This window comes from Labeo rohita, chromosome 15 (assembly GCF_022985175.1).
Source record: "Labeo rohita strain BAU-BD-2019 chromosome 15, IGBB_LRoh.1.0, whole genome shotgun sequence".
Classification (NCBI taxonomy): domain Eukaryota; kingdom Metazoa; phylum Chordata; class Actinopteri; order Cypriniformes; family Cyprinidae; genus Labeo; species Labeo rohita.
In genome coordinates this window covers 17,292,398-17,315,064 of record NC_066883.1, presented here as the reverse complement: position 1 = coordinate 17,315,064, position 22,667 = coordinate 17,292,398, and the positions used below count along the sequence as shown (strand labels likewise).

General features: G+C 34.4%; 1 protein-coding gene across 7 annotated transcripts in view; it reads right to left on the bottom strand.

Annotated features, from left to right (window-relative positions):
* The window catches only part of igsf9ba (immunoglobulin superfamily, member 9Ba), a 96,139-nt gene that overhangs the window by 59,997 nt on the left and 13,475 nt on the right, over window positions 1-22,667 (bottom strand). For all 7 annotated transcript variants that reach the window (XR_007829205.1, XR_007829206.1, XM_051129472.1 and 4 more), the window contains exon 2: window positions 12,445-12,642. Coding sequence is in view for 5 of the 7 variants with exons in the window: in XM_051129472.1 (XP_050985429.1) it covers window positions 12,445-12,642 (198 nt within the window). In the remaining 2 variants the exon portion in view is untranslated. The remainder of the gene's footprint in view (window positions 1-12,444; window positions 12,643-22,667) is intronic.

Below are 22,667 nucleotides of genomic sequence, written 5' to 3'. Positions count from 1 at the left end.
AAAGGAAATAAACACCATGCAGCTCCAACAAAATACCTCATTTATTAATCCATGAGGAGAATTTCAGTGTAAATTGCACATAAAACCATTCTTGCATAAACTATCCCATTCAGTTAGAAGTGACAATTTAAATAAAAATGCTTTTATGAACATTTTACACAGAAATCCATTCTTGTTTTGCATGAAAAAGGCTCACTGCAATGTGTCACACACTGTGATAATGTGAATAATGTTGCATCTAAAAAAACTGACACGACAAACAGCGGCACCAGTTAATGACAATGTAACAAATGCACTGACGCTAACAAACAAGCTAGATGAATTTCAGGGTCTATAGTTTAATCGGCCTTGTTTAAAACGACTCTTACTCTGCTGTCACTGCATACTGCGCTCTGCTGAAACAGGAAATTTATGTTTTAATTAGCTGTCTGTGTAATATTGGTTGCTGGAGATTATTAGTTGTTATCTCCATGAAATAAAGCCCAGTATTGCCATTATGATTACAGTTAATCAAACGCCCACTGAATGTTAAAATAGTAACTCTATAAATGCTATATGCTATATAGATTAAGCCTATGAAGGATCAAACCAGAATGCATAAATAAATAAATAAATAAATAACATAATTATTTATTTATGCGTTAATTTATTCTCATCTATATGTCTATTTTTATTTATTTAAACATTTAAATATTTTATTTATTTATTTCAAATAGAATGTATTTTTATGGTTTCACCAACAACAATTTTGCAGTTCATAAAATGATTAAACGATACGCAGCAAGCCAGCATGTGGAGCAATGTATAACATTACTCGCAAAGCAATCTCCCCTTGATTTCAGCCCTCCTACACTATCGAATGAAATGTGTGCTGTACTTGAAATAGAAAAGAACAAAGTATCACAGCTCACATCTGAGCGTTACACGTTCTGTACTAAGAGGCTTAGCACCACCGACAATACAAATAGTCACGGAAAGTAAGAGAAATTTGGGCAGTCAAGCATCTCTCTGACTGAACTAAGCCATTCCAGAGCTGGCCGATATCAAAATACAATCTCTTATTTGCCTATGTGAGGACTTTAGCTGGGATTTAATGTTTTTGAATGTTCCCCAGGCCGATATTAGCTGAGCGTCCCAGACTCACGTATTTACGTTTGGGCTGGCCTTCATACTTCATACTGCTGTGTGGTGAGCACTAGATATCATAGCCCTGGGATCACAGCTGCACCTGAGAGAGGAAACGGCAGGTTTCCAGAGCAGAAAATCAATACGGCACGGGGCAGAGGAGGCTGCGGTCTTGCAGTAAAAAAATAAGGCCTTCAAAATCACAGCTATTTTCGTGCGGGGTGATAAAGTACTGATGGGATCGGGCATCAGCATCAAAGTTAGGGAGTATCTTCACACTGAATGTTACAGCAAATAAAAGGTGTTCTTGAAGCCTGCTATGTTCTTTCCCACTACGGGCTTAAATGCTGTATTCTGTAATTCATATTATACTAAATAGCAGCAAGAATATCTTCATTGTGAGAACAAAGTAAATAACAAAAATTACTATAACAAAAAAATTAACAAATTAACAATTACAAAACATTTAAGTTTAATACAAGACAAAGATTAGAAAATTACAAAATACATTCAGGTATATAAACTTTTAAAACTAAAAATTAAGTTTTACATTTAAAAAATGTACACTATCAGTCAAACGTTTTTGAACAGTAAGATTTTTTAAATGTTTTTTTTTATATAGTCTTTTCTGCACACCAAGCCTGCATTTATTTGATCCAAAGTACAGCAAAAACAGTAAAATTTTGAAATATTTTTACTATTTAAAATACCTGTTTTCTATCCGAATATATTTTAAAACGCAAGTTATTAATGAGATTTAAAAGCTGAATTTTTAGCATCTTTACTTCAGTAACATGATCCTTCAGAAATCATTCTAATATTCTGATTTGCTACTCACATACATACTAAACATTATATAAACATATTCTTATGTTGAAAACAGATGAGTATAATTTTTTTGCAGGTTTCTTAGATGAATAGAAAGTTCAGAAGAACAGCATTTATCTGAATTTAATAGAAATTTTTGGAATATTATAAATGCCTTTATCATCAATTTAAAGCATCCTTGTCAAATAAAAGTATTGATTTCTATAACCCTCTCCACCTCTCCAAAAAAATAAAAAATAAAATAAAATAAAATAAAATAAAATAAAAAATACTGATTCCAAGCTTTTGAATACATGAATGGTGATGAATATATAATTTGGTGATGGTGATGATAATAATAAAGCTGTTTCTTGAACAGCAAATCAGCATATTAGCATGATTTCTGAAGGATCATGTGACACTGAAGACTGGAGTAATGATGCAGAAAATGTACCGTATGTATGTATATTTGATCACAGGAATAAATTACATGTTAAAATATATTGAAATAGAAAGCACTTATTTTAAATAGTAAAAATATTTTGCAATATTACTGCTTTTGCTGAGCAGAAGAAAACGTAAAAAAAAACATTAAAAATCTTACTGTCCAAAAACTTTTGACTGGTAGTGTAAATAATTTTTTATATACAGTAAAAACATCTATTGCAAAATATATACTATACACACATTGTGTGTGTGTGTGTGTGTGTATATATATATATATATATATATATATATATATATATATATATATTTAACCTAATGACTACTTTCGTAGCTCTGTTAGTGAAATCTGTTGACTTATATTATATGCCAACGGTGACAATTCAAAGATGACAAAAAAAAAGCACTTCTTGTGTTTTTTGCCTCACGTTTGCATGCTTGGAACTCAAGAAGTTTACAATATATCTTAATATCCTTTTAGATTCTGGTTCTTAATAAATTTCCTTTTGGCATCTTCACTTTAAAGCCCCTCAATGGTTCAATCCCAGAGATATGGATATCTTAATGCTCCATGGGTAAATTGGTAATTTGTACACATTTTCAGTGTTCAAAAACTGAAAGTGGGTTATTTTGCATACAACTGATACCTTTTTTCTGTTAAAGAAAAATACCTGAAGAACAAATAATGTTAAAACTAGAAATGTATCTTGTGATTTTTTTTATCAACACAATCGATAGAGATACCTGTCTGAGTGACATACATATTCTTTTCTAAAGTTTGCCTGCCTGTTACTTTAAAAGTATTCAAGATATTTGAATATTCTTCTAGATCCTCATTCTTAATAAACTTGCCTTTCTAAATCTTCATTTTCAAGGCCCCACATAGTTCATTCCCACAGATATGAGATTTCAAAGCAGCTCCATTTTCAAATTGTTGAATTTTACCCATTATTGTTGGTGGTTCTCTTTGCACACAGCTGATATGTACTACATTTAAAGAGGAATATCTGAAGAATAAATAATGTATAAACTAGAAACGTATCTCGTTTCCTTCTATCAAAACAATTTCAGGCATGACAGCCTTAGAAAAAGAATATTTTGGCACTCAGGAACATTCTATGCAATTAAGCTGATATAAAAAAAAGATATATTTCTAATATCAATATTATTTGCTCTTCAGATATTCCTCTTTAAAAGTAATAAGTATCAGCTGTATGCAACATGACCAACGTTTGGTTTCTAACCACTGAAAATCTCCATTGCTCTAAGCTTAAAACCATGGAGGGTCTTCAAACTGGAAATACCAAAAGGAAAGTTTGTTAAGAACCAGAATCTAAAAGGATATTAGGATATCTTTAATACGTCTTGAGTTACAGGCATGCAAACTTGAAGCAAAACACACAAGACATGCTTTTTGTCATTTTTGAACTGGCACCGTTAGCACATAACAAAACAAAGCTTGCTGAAGTAATCCTAAAGTCATTTTTACAACTGTAATCTGGTTTCAAATCTCAGATGAAACTGTCATTTTCACCCCCTCTGCAAAATAGTGAATTTCTCAGTAAATACACATCTGTGACATTTAATATTTTGGCTTTCATCACTATATATGATTGCCTTTCTACAGAAAAAAATATGAACAAAATCAAACATTTGAGATGGGGACCTCTGGTTGAGTTGGCACAGAATGACCACAGGAATACATTTTAGAAAACAAATCAAATAAACAATAATCTTAAACTTCTGATTAGTAGTGTGTATATATGAGCTTAATACTAGCAGAGGTTTGCAAGGGCTCACCTCAGAAGATCACGTTTTATACACTGCACTCTACACTCGGCGCACAGGGCCGTTCATTAAGCAAACTCGTTAGGCGCTTAATTACCAAAATCCTCCTGCAGGCCTCTTGCCAGCAATGACTGCGGATGGATTTGTGCAGTGCGTTTTAGGGGCCCGTCCTGAATGAATACAATCTGCCTCTAGCTAAGAATCACTTTAGGAGAGCCTGTGTAAATCACATCTAAACTGCTGCAATGATTGCCGCATAGATTGTCCGTCTGCAAGACAATGAGGACTCTAATACGCTAAATTGGTGGAGGAATCAGACCCGGAGCTCTGGCAGTAGCCAACAGGGAGAGAGTTTGGGAATTTCTGCAGCAGAAAATTGCATTGTGAGTTACAGTAATAGCCTTTTGGAGTTCAATGGTAATTGTGTGCGGGTCCAGCCAAACTGTGAGACTAAAGCCTCGTGGCGTAAAGGAACAGTACGAAATGAGCTGCCATGGCGACGCTGTAGTACCCACAGGAGACAATGATGTACAGTCACACCGATGGAAGCCTGGAATTGAACATTAGATCTCATATCTAATTTAAAATGCAATGAGGCCACAACCAAATAGTCGAATGATAGTTGATTCATTTCCCCCATCCCCTTCCTTAGAAAAATCAATTATTTATTTTACGGTTGAAGAAAATGTATGAGAAATTGCAATATAGAGATGTGAATTACAAGGCAGTTCTTTTCCAGCTTTCTTTTCTTTTTGAGCTTCAACGTTTCATTTAGAGAGACAACTGTTCAAAAAAAACACACTGATAAGCTACCATAGTAGCTCTGCTCCAAAACCTAGTGAACTACTAGGGATGCAACAATACAGTTAGTCCACGGTTCAATACGTACCTCGGTTTTTAACCACGGTTTTCAGTTTGAGCGGTTTTGATAGCTTGCCACATTAGTGTGTTTTTTTTGTTTGTTTGTTTGGGGAGTTTTTTTGCATCTAATTAACAACAAAATATTTTTGTAAACCTTTTTACGCTGGAAAAAGTGTGGATTATTATATGTCTGCTTAACCCTTTCACACGTGAGTTTAAAATATTCTAGCTGAGCCCCCAGGGTGAGTTTTTTTAGGCGACCATTATTTTAGAACGTATAGCCTTATTGTTTCCATGGCGACGCCTAGTGTTTGTCACGTGACACAACGCAGCCACACTAGCACTGTATGAAACATGTATCACTGTTATATCGTTTTTCCTTTTTTATTATTAATATTCACAAACGTGTTCACTGTATTATGAAATATCTGATATTCCGATTCTGAAATATGTGCAAGTAAATGTATTTGGAAGTTTAACTTTTATAATGAGCGTGTTACACTGTAAAAAATAATTTGTTGAGTCAACTTAAAATTTTGAGTTCAGTCAACTCAAAAAAAGTTTATTCAACTTGAAATGTTAAATTATACTAAGTGACAACTTAGATATTTGAGTTGAATCAACTTAAAATTTTAAGGCAGCTGGGTTATTTACCCATCTGTTAAGTTTAGCAAACACAAATATCTAAGTTGTTACTTAGTACAACTTAACATTTCAGGTTGACTAAACTTATTTTAGTTGACGGAACTTAAAATTTTAAGGCAGCAGGTTAACAAATTATTTTAAGCTGACTCAACAAATTGTGTTTTTTATTTTTTACAGTGTAGTTGGTCTATGCCGAATGATGGGCGCTGCCATGTTAGTTCGCGCTGAATGGCAAATTCATCCTCTCCTCCCAAAAAACATTAGAGTAAGTCTCTGGTGAGCTGGGAGAAGAGCAGAGTAAACTTAATAGTTACCTACACAATGTGTATATGATATCAATAAAATATGTCATCAGATAACATTTGTAAGGATCATTATTGCCACTTCTATAGACTTTGGCGTGTATTTTGCAAACTATAAATGCATTGTTTTACTAGGACTTATGTGTGTTTAAATGTGTGGAGCCTAAAATAAGCATTATATGATTGAAAACACTGAATAGTTGCGATAATATGACAAGTGCTCAGCGCGTCTGATCTGGTTTAGCACTAGCCAAAGTGCCTAAGCAGATTTGAATTCAGCAGTTGATCACGTGATGCGCTGAACGTTCAAATCACACCGGTGTAATCGTAGGCTTCAGGGACCAGCGTAGACTGATCACACCAGTGTGATCGTACACGTGAAAGGGTTAATATTTCTTTTGAGAGAGGTAGTATTTTTCCGATTTTTAAGCAAATAGGATGGGTTTCATTCATAGTGGACGCCAGAGGGTGCCCTCGTGCAGAAAATCCACATATGCGTCAAAGACATAACACTGATGACGTTCCAGCCAGGAAAACTCTAACATGGATAAAGGCATCGCTATTGTTGTAACTGAAAAAACACAAGATATAATGTTGAATGTTTTGAATGATGAAATGTAAGGACAATAAACGCTCATCTGCAATAATATATGGTTTATCTGTGTTCTTCAAGCCATCTCGGGTATTTTCATAATGATTAAGTTTATTTGTAAGTCATTGCTAATTGACATACAGCATAGAATATATTGTCTGCCTCATTCTATGATAAGAAGCCACCACAAAAGGAAGTTATTTCAGACACTCGACTGATGCTGTGAAGTAAAAATAAGTTACAATGTTCTCTTTTGTTGGACAACAAGTTTAGAAAGGCTTATCATTAGAAGGGAAGATGCTCTGCAAGTGTTGCTTTTTCAAATATAAGAAGAGAGGCATTTCCTCATCAACACGTGAAATCACAGGCACACACACAGCAAATTTAGAGAGAAATAAAACAAGGAAATTATTTAAATGCAAAACCGAAAAACCGCAATTCACAAGCACGTATTGAACCGTGGATGTCGAACGGTTCGATATTATATTGAGTATTGTGACATCCCTATGAGCTACCTAACTAGACAACATTTGAAGGCATAATAGTTGCGCTCTTGACATGAAAGCTGATCATTAGACAAATAACACACAAGGACCAGTCACAACATCTGAAAACAGTTAAACAGAGGGCAAATTATATATATCATATATATAATTATATTTATACCACAAAAAAAACCTAAATTAAAATATAATAAGATATATATAATTTATATATTTTAAATAGGCAAAGTTTAATGACTATTTTAAACTATTTTTAAAGCGTTAAAAAAGTCTGTATTTAAAGATACATTGATTTTCCTAACAAAATGTTGTGTAATATATATATTTTTAATATTATGGAATATATATATATATATAGAGAGAGAGAGAGAGAGAGAGAGAGAATTTATATATATATTAAAGTATGCAAAGTTTAACCTGGCTTACTCTACCCAATATTTCTATTTATTTACTGTTTTTTATTATTAATTACATTTTTAAGTGTTAAAAACAAACAATAAAAACTTTATTAACATACACTGCCCTCCAAAAAATTTTGGAAACACCCTAGAAAAGTGGGGTTTTGGACAATATTGGCATGAATACTTTTTGCACTGATAAGGGACAACACAAACTATGAAAACATATTTTATTACATAAACAGTTTATAACTAGAAAAAACTTACATTTATGCTTGTCTATATGCTTGTCCATTATTATATAAACATGGTAATTAATAAAAATATAAAATGTATTGTAATAAATAGTTTGAAAATAAAATGACATATATAACATTTATAGCATATTTTAAATAAATGTAAAATAATGACTGTCTAATCCAGTATGTATACAGTATCCAGTATGTAGTTATATATATATAATGTCTACTTATCCAACATTTCTGTTTGTTCGCTGTTGTTTGCTATGTATTTTAAATTAGATATACTGTATATCATTCAATTTTTAAATGTTACAAACGAAATAAATCTAATTTCCTAAAAAAAATATTACATTTATTGTAACACATAGTTTTAAAATATAATTACATATATAAAATGTATAGCATATTTTAAATAAATTTATCCTATCCTAATGACTACCTTATGTGTTTGCTATATGTTCTAATTTATAAATATATATTCATTCAATTTTTAAATTAATGTCATTAATGTTAGTGATTCAATTAATGTTCACATATGGTCAAAACTTTTATCCCAAAAATCATTAGGATATTAAAAAAAAAAATCGTGTGCCATGAAGATATTTTGTAAATTTCCTGTCGTAAATATATCAAAAGATAATTTTTGATTAGTAATATGCATTTCTAAGAACTTCATTTGGACAACTTTAAAGGTGACTTTCTCAATATTTTGATTTCAGATGATGTATAAATCTCAATTAAAAAAAAAAAATATATATATATATATATATATATTTTTTTTTTTTTAATTGAGATTTTTACATCATCTGAAATCAAAATATTGAGAAAGTCACCTTTAAATATACATATATATATATATATATATATATATATAAAGCATGCAATGTTTGACCTTATGACTGCTTTACCCAATATTTCTGTTTGTGTGCTATTGTTTGCTATGTATTTTCAATTATGCATATATCTTTCAATTTTAAATATTAAAAACAAAACAAATAATAAAACGTTTTTTATTGAAAGATGTATACTCATTTTTTAAATGTATTATAATATACATGTTTTTGAAAGAATATAATTTTTTTTATAGAATATAAAGTAATATAGTTTAACATAATGACTACTTTACTCCATATTTGCATTTTCTTTGCATGTCTTTTAATGTTAGTTAGATTATATGTTGTTAGCTTGTTGCGAGTTGAGTCTCCTATGCACTAATGTGAGGAGCGTTTTATGTTTGTGTCCATAAACAGCGTTCCAAATCATTAAACTAATGCGATTCTAGTCAGTTAGAATGCTCCCTTAGAATGTAGCTGTCTACGTAGACCACAGACAGCGCTGCAGCTAGAAACAGAGCTCTCTGGATGCAGAAAGCAACAGAAGTTTCCAATTTAATAAGGTGTGACATAGCAGTTAAGTGATCAAATAATCTCAAACAATCACAGAGATGGATGTGTCTCACGCAGCTCTGCGCCCCGTGTCTTGGAGAGCGTGTGCTTTGAGAAGTGCTGACAATAGGTGATTTTTCACCCAGACGGCCAGCAGCAGATCTGCGGTAATTAAGGTTCTGTAATGCACCTTGAAAGAGAATGAGTGCCATGCTAGCAGGCAGCCATTACTAAAGCTTTTCACAATCCGTGTCAAGGGCTGCTCACACTCTCTTTTTCTCTGGGTCGGACAAAGGGCTCGCTTTCGCGTTAAGTAGTAAACATAGAAAAACTGTGCTTTCGCTCAGCCTCACACAGAATGAGCACATTAGATCAAGTGCAACACTTCTGAATTCAAAAGGAAGACTGATGGTGTGACTGCAACTTTTAATGGTTTGTTTACAGTTAACAGCTTTCTCTAAATCTGTCACGAGCAGGTGAATTTATTCAAACCCAACCTAAAGCTCTGGGCTCAGTCCAAATTCTCATAGTATTCCTGCTGCAAAGCCTAATGTGAATTTCTAACTTTTAAGTTTGAATTACTGGCTTCATAAAGGTCCCAAAAGTCTTAAAATCTGTAATACAAAATCGAATTTCAAACTCGAAATAATGAAAATTCATCTACATTTTTTAAGTTAAATTTTTATTTAAGTTGGGATGCTAGCAATTTAATTAGTAATGAAAAAATAGAAAATAGAAAACTTAGAAAATAATGCAAAAGTAGAATAATGGAAAGTAGTCTCAAACCAAAGTATCATAGCATTCGTACTAGGGGTGTGACGAGACACTTATCCCACGAAACGAAACAAGACACGTGACTGGGTTCACGAGACGAGATGAGATTTTTTTAAGAATCCTAAACTATGAAATATATAGAGAAAAAAATAGTATTTTATTCAACTGAAAAACACAAAATGCATGTGCATTTTGATATGAACTTATACAATTAGTATTATATATATATATATATATATATATATGAACTTATATAATTAGTATTTTATATATATATATATATAATTAGTATTATATATATATAATTAGCTTTATATATATATATATATATATATATATATGAACTTATATAATTAGTATTTTATATATATATATATAATTAGCTTTATATATATATATATATATATATATATATATATATATATATATTATAAATTCGAGATCACCATCCTCTCACGATTCTAAAGAAAAGAAAGATTACATTAATCTAAACAAAATAATGCAATTTACTAGTGGTTCTGACAAAATGTTCATTGCTTAAAAAATATATATTGCAACAAAACTGTAAACTGATTTTTTTAAGAATCCTACACTATGAAATATATAGAGAAAAAAAATAGTATTTTATTCAACTGAAAAACACAAAATGCATGTGCATTTTGATATGAACTTGTATTTTATGTTAAGTTAAACTTCTATTATAATAAATTATATGCATTAAGAAAAATGTCAACTAAAGCTGCATGATTCTGGATAAACTGAAAAAAAAAAAAAAATATATATATATATATATATATATATTTTTTTTTTTTTCAATTTATCCAGAATCATGCAGCTTTAGCTGTTAATGCAGTTTTAGTTCTTAATGCATATAATTTATTATTATTATATATATATATATATATATATATATATATATATATTTTTTTTTTTTTTTTTTTTAAATAAATTAGAGATGACGATCCTCTCACGATTCTAAAGAAAAGAAAGATTAGATTAATCTAAACAAAATAACGTAATTTACTAATGGTTCTGACAAAATGTTCATTGCTACAAAAAAATTGCAACAAAACTGTAAAAAATGAAGGAGTCAGTATCTCAATTAATAATGACTTGTTTGACTATTGGATAACCTGAATGAAAGATTCAATGATAAATACTTTTTTTAAACATGCAGTTGTCACCACCACCTGTCGGAAGTGGATAAGCGTTACAAAGTGTTACAAGTGAAATACTTTCGTTTTGATCGCTACTGTAGACAATACGTGTTTATACCCAAACTATAAACTTTTAGCCCAGTACTTCTGTTATTTAAATGTCTGTAACACAGAAATAATGATTATTATGTTGAAAAGACTATTTGTGTTGCTCTTTTTGGATTAGCAGCAGCATGAATGCATATTTTCATGTCTTTTCACATCGTAAGTGTCAGTGGAGTGTGAGCAGCGCGATGTGAAACAGTCGTAATAGACACCATTGAATCGTTGTCATGAGATTGCGATCTTTTAACGATTAATCATGCAGCTCTAACGTAAACACTGCAAAATGTTTTGCGAGGATACTGTCACGTTATACATATCGGATCTCATTACATCCATAATTCGTACATTTCAGTTTAGTTTTAACAAAAACTATGTCGTTAACAAAAACTATGACGAAAAATATTCGTTGACAAGCTTTTTTCTCATGACTAAAATGAAACGATGACGAGTTGACTATTTTTAAGGCCTGATTACAGCTCTATGTTAGACAAGGTTAACGGAGGCCGATCGGAACGAAACTCAGTGGGCCTGTGTGACGCGCAAAGGTCTGTGAAAAGTTTGAAAGAAATCGACCATTGGGGGGCATTATCACATTTTTCAAGGGTGTAAACGATTGTACATTGCGCGTTTTTTCGCACATATGTGCGATATTCGTATCATATGACAGAACTCCTCATTCCGGACAACTTTCCCTCTAGAACCACTGCTGTCGATCAAATTTGTTTGTTAAACAATTGAGAAAATGTAAAAAACCTTTTCACTCAGTCTGGAAAAACACTGCAGTACAATTCTGTGGACTCTAGGTCAATAATTATCAAACAAATGTTGAAATTTACTCTTTGGGAAGTTATAATGGGGTCATTTAGAAAAGGGGCCTGTCCAAATTTACCCAAAATCCTATAAAGCCTAAATAAAAACTCAAAACTTCACAAAAACTGCTAAGCACATGTGACATGATTATAAACAAGCATGCAAAGTTTTAGAGAGCTCGGACCACAGCTGGTGCTATAACAGTCATAAACATTAAAAAACATAATATTTCTGTGGTAAATTATTTGGATTTGCCAAAAACGCTTTTTATTAATATCGATTTAGGTGGTTACAGGCTTGTTAAATCATGCCTTTTTCCATATGTGCTTAGATGCCTTAAAGCACTTGAACCCTGATAATCACTGCTTGGAGCTATATTTTATTTATTATATGAAGGCAGAGTGCCACTAATGTTATGTTTTTGTAATATTAAAAAAAAAATTTCTACTGTACATAATAATTAATTGGGATTAAACTGTACACATTACAAAGATGCTGGTGCTTACCGGCATACTCAGGGTCCACATGAGGAGGATAGAAACGGAAGTTGATGAAGAAGGGGATAGGCACACCGAATTTGAACCACTCCACCACATAGGGAGTCTGCTGGCCGTTTAGGGGGTGGCTCACGTCACATCCCAAAACAACACTCTCTCCTGCACGGGCCGTCACAAACTGGGGCTCCTCTCTCACTCCGTGGGCACCTGGACACAAAAAAACACATACATATTAAGAGCCTAAAAAATAAAATAAAATAAAAGATTAGGAAATAAAAATAAAATGATCAGGAACTTTAGCAGGCCAGGCTTGAATCTGCATCCTCAGAAGCACTACAGCTAGGGTTGGGTATCGTTTGGGTTTTTTTCGATACTGGTGCCAAATCGAGACTTTTAAAACGGTACCGGTGCCAAAACGGTGCCTGAACCGATACTTTTAAAAAAGCCACAAAGTGGTGGATGACACAAGAATATATTTTTATTGGACAAAAAAGTTCTTTAAATTGAACAATGTATTAAAAAAAAAAAAAAAAAAGTAGTACTACTATACATTATTAAGTCAATGCAAAACGCAACAACAATAAAACCTAAGCCACCTAACCCAACTACAATAATTTAACAGGTTAAAATTTCAGCAATTCTTTTGCAGAAATATGACTATATGTGATGAGATCTGGGAAAAACCGTCGGATGTCGCGGTGGGACGTTTTCAGGAAATTCGTTTTCATTAAATTATTATTCTATAACATCTTGTCTATCATCTCTGAAAATATCTCTTCGAAATTCACTTGTTTAGTGCAGAAAAATAGACATTTATTGCAGCAAGCAAAAATGACTCTCTTTCTCCTATGTTAAGAACGCGCTGCGGAGGTGCTTTCCCTTAACACCACAAAACAGTTAATATTTTAATATCGTGAGATGGCGGAGCACAACAACGCCGTATAAAGTACTGCAGCTGCTCACTTAACCGATCTTACTCGTCTCAATCTGCTCAGTTTTGGTGATGTCAGTGCCCTAAATGATGTTACGGGCTATTTGACATCCAGAGATGAAGGATCGGATGATGAAGTTACTAAAGAGGAGTCGTCCGATGACAGTCTGTTTTATGCACAGTGCGCGAGCAGTTGCGCTGCGCTCGCTTTTACTACAACGTAGGCTGCATTATTTACTAAACATAAAATGGGTGATCAACGGAAAACAAACGTTAGTCTGTTTGTCTAATGATGCAGTAGCGCTCCTAACTTGACAGACAGCTCTCGTTAAACCCGTAAAGTGAAAGTGAAAGCCGTCTCACTTTAAAGCCGTTTTTCTCAAAATCCCATTCCTGAAAATTATCGCTATCAGCCAACCTAAGATAGCCATAACGTAGGTTATGTAAAAAATAAAAGTTTTGGAAAGGGGCCTGAACTCAGCTTTCATATGGTGTCAAAACCTAAAAAAGGTAAAATTTCACCATGTGTTGGGTTTTCCTAGATCGCATCACATATTTTCCGTCTCTGGCAAAATACGACACCTCTCCAGCTGATGTCTGCCAACTGTCAAACACGGTGCATCCCTCTGCTTTCAACTTTATTCCACATACCATCAAATGTTTCATTAGGTTTGACGCGTTTTCCCCTTCACGCAACTGCTGTAAAACATTTGCTGCACGTCGCAGTGTCTGAATCATTTCTCGTGAAATATAGCCACACTTCAGAATGTTTAGTTTTTGGCATTTTAAGTTAGACGCGTTTAATGTAGCTCGCTAAGCTAACGGCAAACCACCTGCTGCAGTCAGAGCAAGTGTAACGATAGTTGCAGCATTCACACGCTTCTCGGATGGTCTCATTTCCAGACGATTTGTGCTTTTAATTCGAAATGTGAAAACGGATAGTAACTACAAAGATGTCTTGGATTCCTATCATCAAAGCTTTCCGACGTTCATGTGAGTTTTCTCATTCAGTAAATAAATTTTCTGATCATTCTGACACCCCATGAATGCAGTATTTAAATTTAACTAGCGATCATGCATGTTGATGAATCAATGCTTCTACATCCGTGTCATAGCACCAGAAGACAAATATTTCAATCAACAGTTCAGGCATTTAAGTGGCACCGAAATGAGGCACCGAAATTCGCGTTCTGATTCGGTCCGGTACATACCGGTCACATGGGTACCGGTGCCATATTGGCACCGGGTTTCGGTACCCAACCCTAACTACAGCACAACAACACCTGTGCTGCACCACAGCACCAATATATACCAGATTTAAGTGCATGCTTGTCACATTTGACCCTAAAAACAATACTCAAAGTGAGGTTTCAGAGAGCTCATTGTCCTATTTAACAAACATTTGTTGTTAAGGCTTGGATAGTTTCCCAAATACTGGACTTGTGAAAGTTCTCAGGTAATTATTACTTAAAAGGAACGGCCAAGCACATAATGAGATGACAAGAGGCTTATCCACGCACCTCATTGATCTCAGCTAATTCACACTTGGATGGCGTATACAATAGAGGGGCCAAAGTTTTAGCAATCAATGCACAAGCACGTCACATGCCTATGAGTGACCTATCGGAATGCTAAAGGTCATTGTACCTGCCTCAGCAGAAAATATATTGGGGGAATGGATTTTCTTCAGCTAGCTCCACCACAGCCATTGAGCACTCTCTCCTCTATCAGAGTTAGCATGGCTTCAGCGCCTCAATGAAGGGGAAAATCACCTCCGGGATCAAAGAACCTGCTGACGGTGCATTCTCCACCACGGAGACACTGTATGGAAAACTAAGTGATTCAGTAACAGTAAAATGCAAGAAAAAGTAGGTTACAAAAACAGCGCTCTTCTTCTTTCCTTCCTATTTTTATAACATTAAAGCACCACTAAAGTATAACGTTTTATATTAGAATGTGTTGTAGCTATTTATTTACATTCTAAAAAATGCTGGGTTATTTTTTTAAACCTAAATGCTGGGTTCAGCCTGTTGGGTCATTTTTTTATATTTTGTACCCAGGTGCTGGGTAGTTTTTCTGTAACTAAGCTGCTGGGTCATTTTTAATGCTGGGTTATTTTTTTCCCTACTGTCTCTGATGAAACAACCCAGCTGCTGAGTTACAGTCTAAGCGTGGGCTTTTTGAGTCCTCTACAGGAGAGAGCGATACTCAGCCCCACAGATTTGGTGCACTTGGTGCACTTGTAAATTATAATATTTTACGGAATGCAACATACAAGGACGAGATGTCAGTCAGCTGCGTTGGCAGCAGTCACTTCACATGATGGAAACGCCTTTTGCCCTGCATAAAATAAAAGGATTTTATTTGTTAAAGTACTGAGCTTAATTTAATTTGATGTTAAAATATGTTCTCTAATGACGGTACGGTTTGTTTATGTGTAGGTTTACTTTTAAATGTTACATTTTTCTGCCTAAAATGTTTGTTGAATGAGTTTAAATGTATGTAATGTATGTAATATGTAAACTATGCTGTATTCACCCAAATAAATTCAATTTGTCTTTTATTTTTATTTTGTCCATGTGTTCTTGAACAATAATAAATGTTCATCTTCTGATTATTGCTGTTGCCTCTAGTAATTATGTGTGCGTTCGTTCTTTTTAAGTTCCAGATGATTTTAAGCCAGCAATATAATAATTTTTAAACAACAGTTGACTTAAATAAAACAACCCAGCATGTTTGGTAAAAACATTTAACCCAACCAGCTGGGTCAAAATAACCCAGTATGTGTTCTGTCAAATATTTACCCAGCGCTGGGTTTCCAAGTTTCCAAGTTGGGTTGTTTTTAACCCAGCATTTTTTAGAGTGCAGTTTTGCATGATGGAAATGCCTTTTGCCTTGTATAAGTTAAACTTAAACTAATACTGAATGGGCAGGTTATAGACTCTCTAAATGTGAGGCAGCGGTCATCACTGCTCATCACTGGCTCAGATTTCGGCAGCACACAGACACAAGAATTAGCACTAGATTAGCATTAGATTTCTGTGAAAAGAGATTACCCAGAAAGGGTAAATACACTTAAACTAAAATGTTTCTTTTAAATGTTACATTTTTATTTCTATAATGCATGCTAAACGAGTTTAAATTGATGTAATATTGTAAATTATGCTACTGTATATCCACCCAAATAAATTCAGTTTGTCTTATATTTTTGTTGATGGTTTTTCTTGCTTATTAATAAATGTTCATCTTTTGATTATTGCTGTTGCCTCTAGTAATTCTATAATTGTGTGTGATTTTTAAGCCAGCAATATAGTAATTTTAAACAATAGCTGACTTAAATAAAACAACCCAGCATGTTGGGTAAAAACATTTAACCTAACCAGCTGGGTCAAAAAAAAACCCAGCATGTGTTCTGTCCAATATTTACCTAACGCTAGGATGCCATATAACCCAAGTTGGGTTGTTTTTAACCCAGCATTTTTTTAGAGTGTACTAATTTAACGTAGACTCCGTAGACATGATAAACCGGTAGAAATTTGTCGACCGTTAGAGATTCTGGTCTATCGTTTTTTTTGCGGTTACAGGCTCACATGATGTTTCTGTGCTATGTGGTCATGAAAATGGTCATTTCAACATGTTTTTAATCATTGCGTTTTAAAAACAAGTGATATTAAGTCTTTGAAACCCAATTAACAGCGAATAAGAACTCATTTCGCTATATAAGCACACTGTCTGAGAGACTGTTTCTGAGTTATTTTTGCTGCTTTATAGGTCTTGAATGGTTAAATACACACACTTGTATGTGTCAAAGGCGCCCGTCTTTGCAAGTATCTCCGTGAACACAGTAATTTAGGTCTTAAGTGAAAACAAACATCTGAGAAAGAAAACCTGTGTAAGAGTACATTGGATCTGGGTAGCTCTTAAAGTGACAGCAGTCTAATATTCCTGCTGTCTGTCATTCATGTTAATCAAACAACAAATAAGACTGAAAATCTCTCACTGCTCGACTTAATCACGTTTGTAACTTCAATAAGAAGAGATATATATTTAATTTGCACAGTGACGAATATGCAGTGTTATTTCACATTGTCCAGCCTTTCTCTCTTATCACACTGAAGTCAGACTGTAAGCTCACAAGTCAGGTAAATCGATTTCGTAAAAGCATTAATTCGGAAGATTCAATTAAAAAACATTAATGCAGGAAACACTGTCAGAAATATTTTAGTATGGAGTTTCCTGCATTAGCAGGAAATGCATTCCAAAACCCTAAATGCAACTGAACATTATGGAAACTGTTAACGTTCAATAAGTTTTAAAAAAATAAAAAACGTTTCTTATCTTATATGCAACAGTGATTTTGTTTACCAGTTTAATCAGCTTTATCCAGTGAAAGAGTTAATCCACTTTATTCGATTTAGCTCACACAGGTTTGGACTGAAACAGTGCAGATTTAATCAAATTACTCCTTCCCTAAAGTAAAGCTTGCACCCTCCAGTCACGGGCCTGGTCTCTCAAAAATCTGCTCTGCTATTGTGAGTGCAAAAGATCACAAAGTACCACAAAGAGAGCAGCTTAACTTTAATGAGAGGCCAACATGGTGCATGCATAACCATAAACTCACTACAATCTGCACATGACCAGGTTCACAAAGAGCATTTCAGCAAGCCGTAAACGTGGGTCAGGGAGCCCCACGTTTAGCCTTGTTAGAATGGGCTAATTGTCATCTTGTAACACTTCTGCATGGCTGGGAGCGTACATACTGCAATAAAAATGTTGCAAGATCAAGAACTGTACATTGCACATTGGAATCTCACATAATTAACACTTCACTTATTCTGCTAACTAGCAATATAGCTATATTTAGACAGCTTCTTTTTATAGTCACTACATACTTTTTCTAACAGTTTTTTTTTTCCCACTGAGATCTACTCGTAATCGTAGTCACTCTCTGATCATTTGAATCAGAAATTGGAAAACTTTCCTACTTTCCTGCTGTACTTATTGTTAGTTTTTGTCATTTAAAAATGATCTAACCTACTTCCTCCTTATTACCTCACTGCAATGTTTCAGACTTATATATTTTATATTCTACATACAGTGGCACCAACACCTGATTTGACAGCAGCACCAGTAGACAGAAACCAATAACAATGTAAGAGCGGTTACCAATAATATTACACATTTAAGCTCATTCAACCGTAAATCACCATAATTCACAAATGTCCAAACTCTGCAATGCATGATGCTACTTTGTGTTCGCCCACTTAAAAATAAAACACAGTTTGTCTACCATATCTATACGTTTAACAACGATATGCCATGGTCACGCTGTATTTTGAGTCATAATATGGCGTCACACTGTGTTATGTCTGTGAAGCCACTTTGACAAAATCTGTATTGTATAAATTCCTATAGAAATAAAGATGGCTTGACTTTGCATGTCTTCTTTAAAATATAATTCAACATATAATAGGTCTACGTCCAAAATGTAAGAAATATTTAATCTACTCCACTTTACTTCAATGCTAGGGATTTATAGTTTGCCTTCTTTTTATTCAGTTAAGAGGTCACAATGTTACATATCCATTTTGGTCTTCACTTGATACAAATTCGCAGGTCAGAGCTTACCAAACTTAAACTCTGAAATACAGCAAAATTTGCATGAGCTTGCATTTCCTGAATGGAAATCAATGGAATGAAATGTGTAGTGTGTCCACCTCTATATTCATAGACCTTTGCATCCAAAACCATGCATGACTTCTCACAAATATAATTAGATTTAACTATGGCTCCTATTGTTATGTTTTTAAAATGCTTATATTATTTGTGATGAAAAACAGTAGTCTAAACACAATTATAAAATTAAATACAAAAAAGAAACTGCCATAGTATTATAGCAATGTTAAAGGGGTCATCGGATGCTAAGTTATGTTGTTTGAACATTATTGTGTGTTGGCAGTGTATGTACAAATCTACCCTATAATGATAAAAATCCATGCAGTGGTTTTTAATTAATCTGTAAAAATAATATTCCCTTTTTCAATTCGAGCCATTCTCAGATGCCTGTCGTTGTGGCGTCACACCCACAGAGGCCGCTCCCATGATAGTTGATTGACATGAGTGTCTTACCTCAGATCAGTTGTAACAGTATAACCTCCATGTTTTGATGCCAGAGCAGGGATGTAAGTTAGACAAGAATTGAGCGATTGAGGTGTTGTGTTGCTGGATGTAATATTAAACATAGTGGTCGTCATTTACTCCCAACATCTGAGCCGCTGAAGATGCAGTAGATTACGTTTGTTTGTGAAGGGAATGCGCCTCCTGATCTACATATATCCGTCTATGTTCACGCGAATCATTCGTGATCCAGCTTCACTTACAGCAGAAGTGAGTATAAGGGGTTTTTTTTATGAATCTTTGCAATCGTCTTTCCTAATAATGTGCTAGTTAACAAGTTTAGTGGCTAAATGCGGCTAAAGTAAACAGGCTCGTCACTCCACAGAGAGAAGAAAGGGGCGGAGCGAACAGAGCTCATTAACATTTAAAGCAGCCTCGATCAGAACAGGATGATTTTTGCAGAGCTCATTTTAACAAGGTAAAAAGGGTGTTGTTTTAGACAACCACTGAGAATTTTTAACCAAAGTATATTATAGACTTTTCATTAAGACCCTAAAGAATCATACCAACTTCTGAAAAATGGGCCCCCGATGACCCCTTTAAATTATATTCATGTACTCCCCAAATGTATGCAATGAAACAATATGACAAACTATATTAAGAACATAAAAATATATTACAAAAATCTAATACTGTATGAATTCCAAATTTCTCCTAAATATCATGATTAATACATTTAGTGCTTTTACAGTAGTAACATGGTAAAGGTGGTGATTTGTGGATTATAAAGTCGATTTAGCGTTAGAATTATTTCATATAGTTTTAAACCAGTTTAGCAAAAATATTTGGGGTTTGTGGCAGAATTCTCTGCCGAGTTCAAACACTTCTCACTGAATATCAAAGAATTGTTTAATTTAATGTTGTGTGGTCAGGACCAGGGTTGCCAGGTTTTCACAAGTAAACCTCTCCAACTGTGACTTACAACTAGCCCAAAAGTAGCTAAATCACGGTCGGAGTCCCTGGTACAAATCGCGTTCCAGGGGGGTAAAATCAGTGTCTGCAGTTTTCCCGTGGAATTGGGCTACTTTAACACTGTTGCCACGGGTTGTCTTTGTTGTCCGTGGGTTGAATCGACACCAATAATGTCGTATTTAGCCCCTAAAATGCAAATTTACCAGGGGAACCCCGTCAAAAAACGTGTATGTGTAAACACGATTGGGCTGGTTTTGCACTAGTTTTGAGTAGCAATTGAGTGGGTTTTGTTGTAAAAAGCTGGCAACCCTGGGTAAAACACACGTTTTTTTGGTGAGGTTACCCTGGTAAATTTCGCAACAGTTAAAGTCCCCATGAAATCAAAATTGAAGTTTTTTTCTCTTTTAGTATGAAAGTTAGTCTTAAGGTTATCTATAAGCTAGCATGCTTCAAAATAACGACAAAAGATATAAGCATTCAAAACTTACAGTATCTAACTTCCACCAATATGGGTCAATGATTTTGATGACATCACCCTCCACTTCAGCTTCTCATCAAACTTTCTGTCCAATCAAATGCTCTCTAGAAACCGAAGCGTCCCGCCCTTAAACTATAAATACACACTGAAGCTGCAGCTGAAGTCGGTCACTTTCTGTAGAGTGAATGGGGGATGTTTAGGGGATAGGGAACCATTCAGTGTACATATGATTTCTGGTCTCTGTAAGTCTGGTTTTACACGGTTTCACATGAACCGCCGCAGTGTGCTTACACTGCTACAGTCCAGAGACACAATAGCACTGACCGGATGATATGCACGAGTCTGTGCAGACCATAAAACGTATTGGACCCATACAAATTCTACACAGAATGGTATATTTTATAGCGATATGAATGAGATTGTGGTTTCCATACGCTGTCAAATGCAGCTTTACTGAGGTCAACGGCTCTAACCCAAGCTGTGATATAAACGAAACGCTAATGGCTATTTTAAAAAAGGGGTGGGACTGCTGATTTGTCCCGCCCTGTCACCCTGTTTCAGCTGAAATTATGTCAACACATAAAATAACGCTGTGTGTTTCAAAACAGTGGACCTTTAAATTAACTCAGCTCCACAGGAATTGCCAAACTTGACAACAAAGGCCGATCCGTGAGAAAACGCATCTGCTCTGAAATTGCGCCATGGCCTGTGACTTCCATTTGTCCAATCTGATATCTCGCCCGTACTGCGAGTTATTAAAAGAACATTTTTTCTTAATGTGAAGAACAGTTTCAACATATACATAATCTTTTTCCACTATATAGAACCTTTTGTTAAAATCTCCTGTCATGTTGCCCAAAGAACAGCCTAAAACAGACTACTGCAGTGTAAATGACTGTATGGCAGGCAGGGAACATGAGGATTAAAGGTGCTGGACCCCAGTACCAGCTCACTCCTTAATCCACTTGTGTCTGCTTTCACTCCCAAAGGCACAACAAAGACACATGACCCTTTCAGCGCATATAAACACACCCATCACTCACACCACACATTTACACTGCATTATATGGGCCCTTGGTGATCCGAATGGGGTGGATATTTGAGTTATATATCAGCGGTTGAGCTCTTAGCTCAACTGTTATGGTTCAGAGAACCTTCAAAGAAGAAAATAAGATTTGTCTGACATAAATTACTACAGAACAATGTTTTGGACATTTTTACACATTACCACGACTAGAATTTACCATATTCCACACTGCAATATATATATATACATATATATATATAAATTTTCAAGGTTAACCCTTTTCAAGGTCATATTTAGGGGAAGAGCAACATGGCCTGGTCAGTTGATCAGTACAGTATAGTAGATTAATACTGTGAGTGTGTGTCTATTCACATGCTGATGTGTTCAAACCAAACATGCACATACTTCAAGCTCACATTCCCTATTTTTTGCTGAGCACAGAGGGGATTGTGTTTAGATATCATCCAAATTGTTATTTATGCAGCCTTTTATTTTGAAATACAAGGAAAAAGTATGGAACTAAACAAAATGCTTTCCCAGTCTGTTTTGCTTATAATAGTCTCACCAGGAAATCATGGACTCCGACGGCATCCCTTTTCAAATGAGGGAAATAATAAATTATTAATTGTAGGAAAATGCAACATTTATACAGGAGACAGTCTAATTACATCAAATATTTACAGGATGAAAATGATTTTGATACCAAG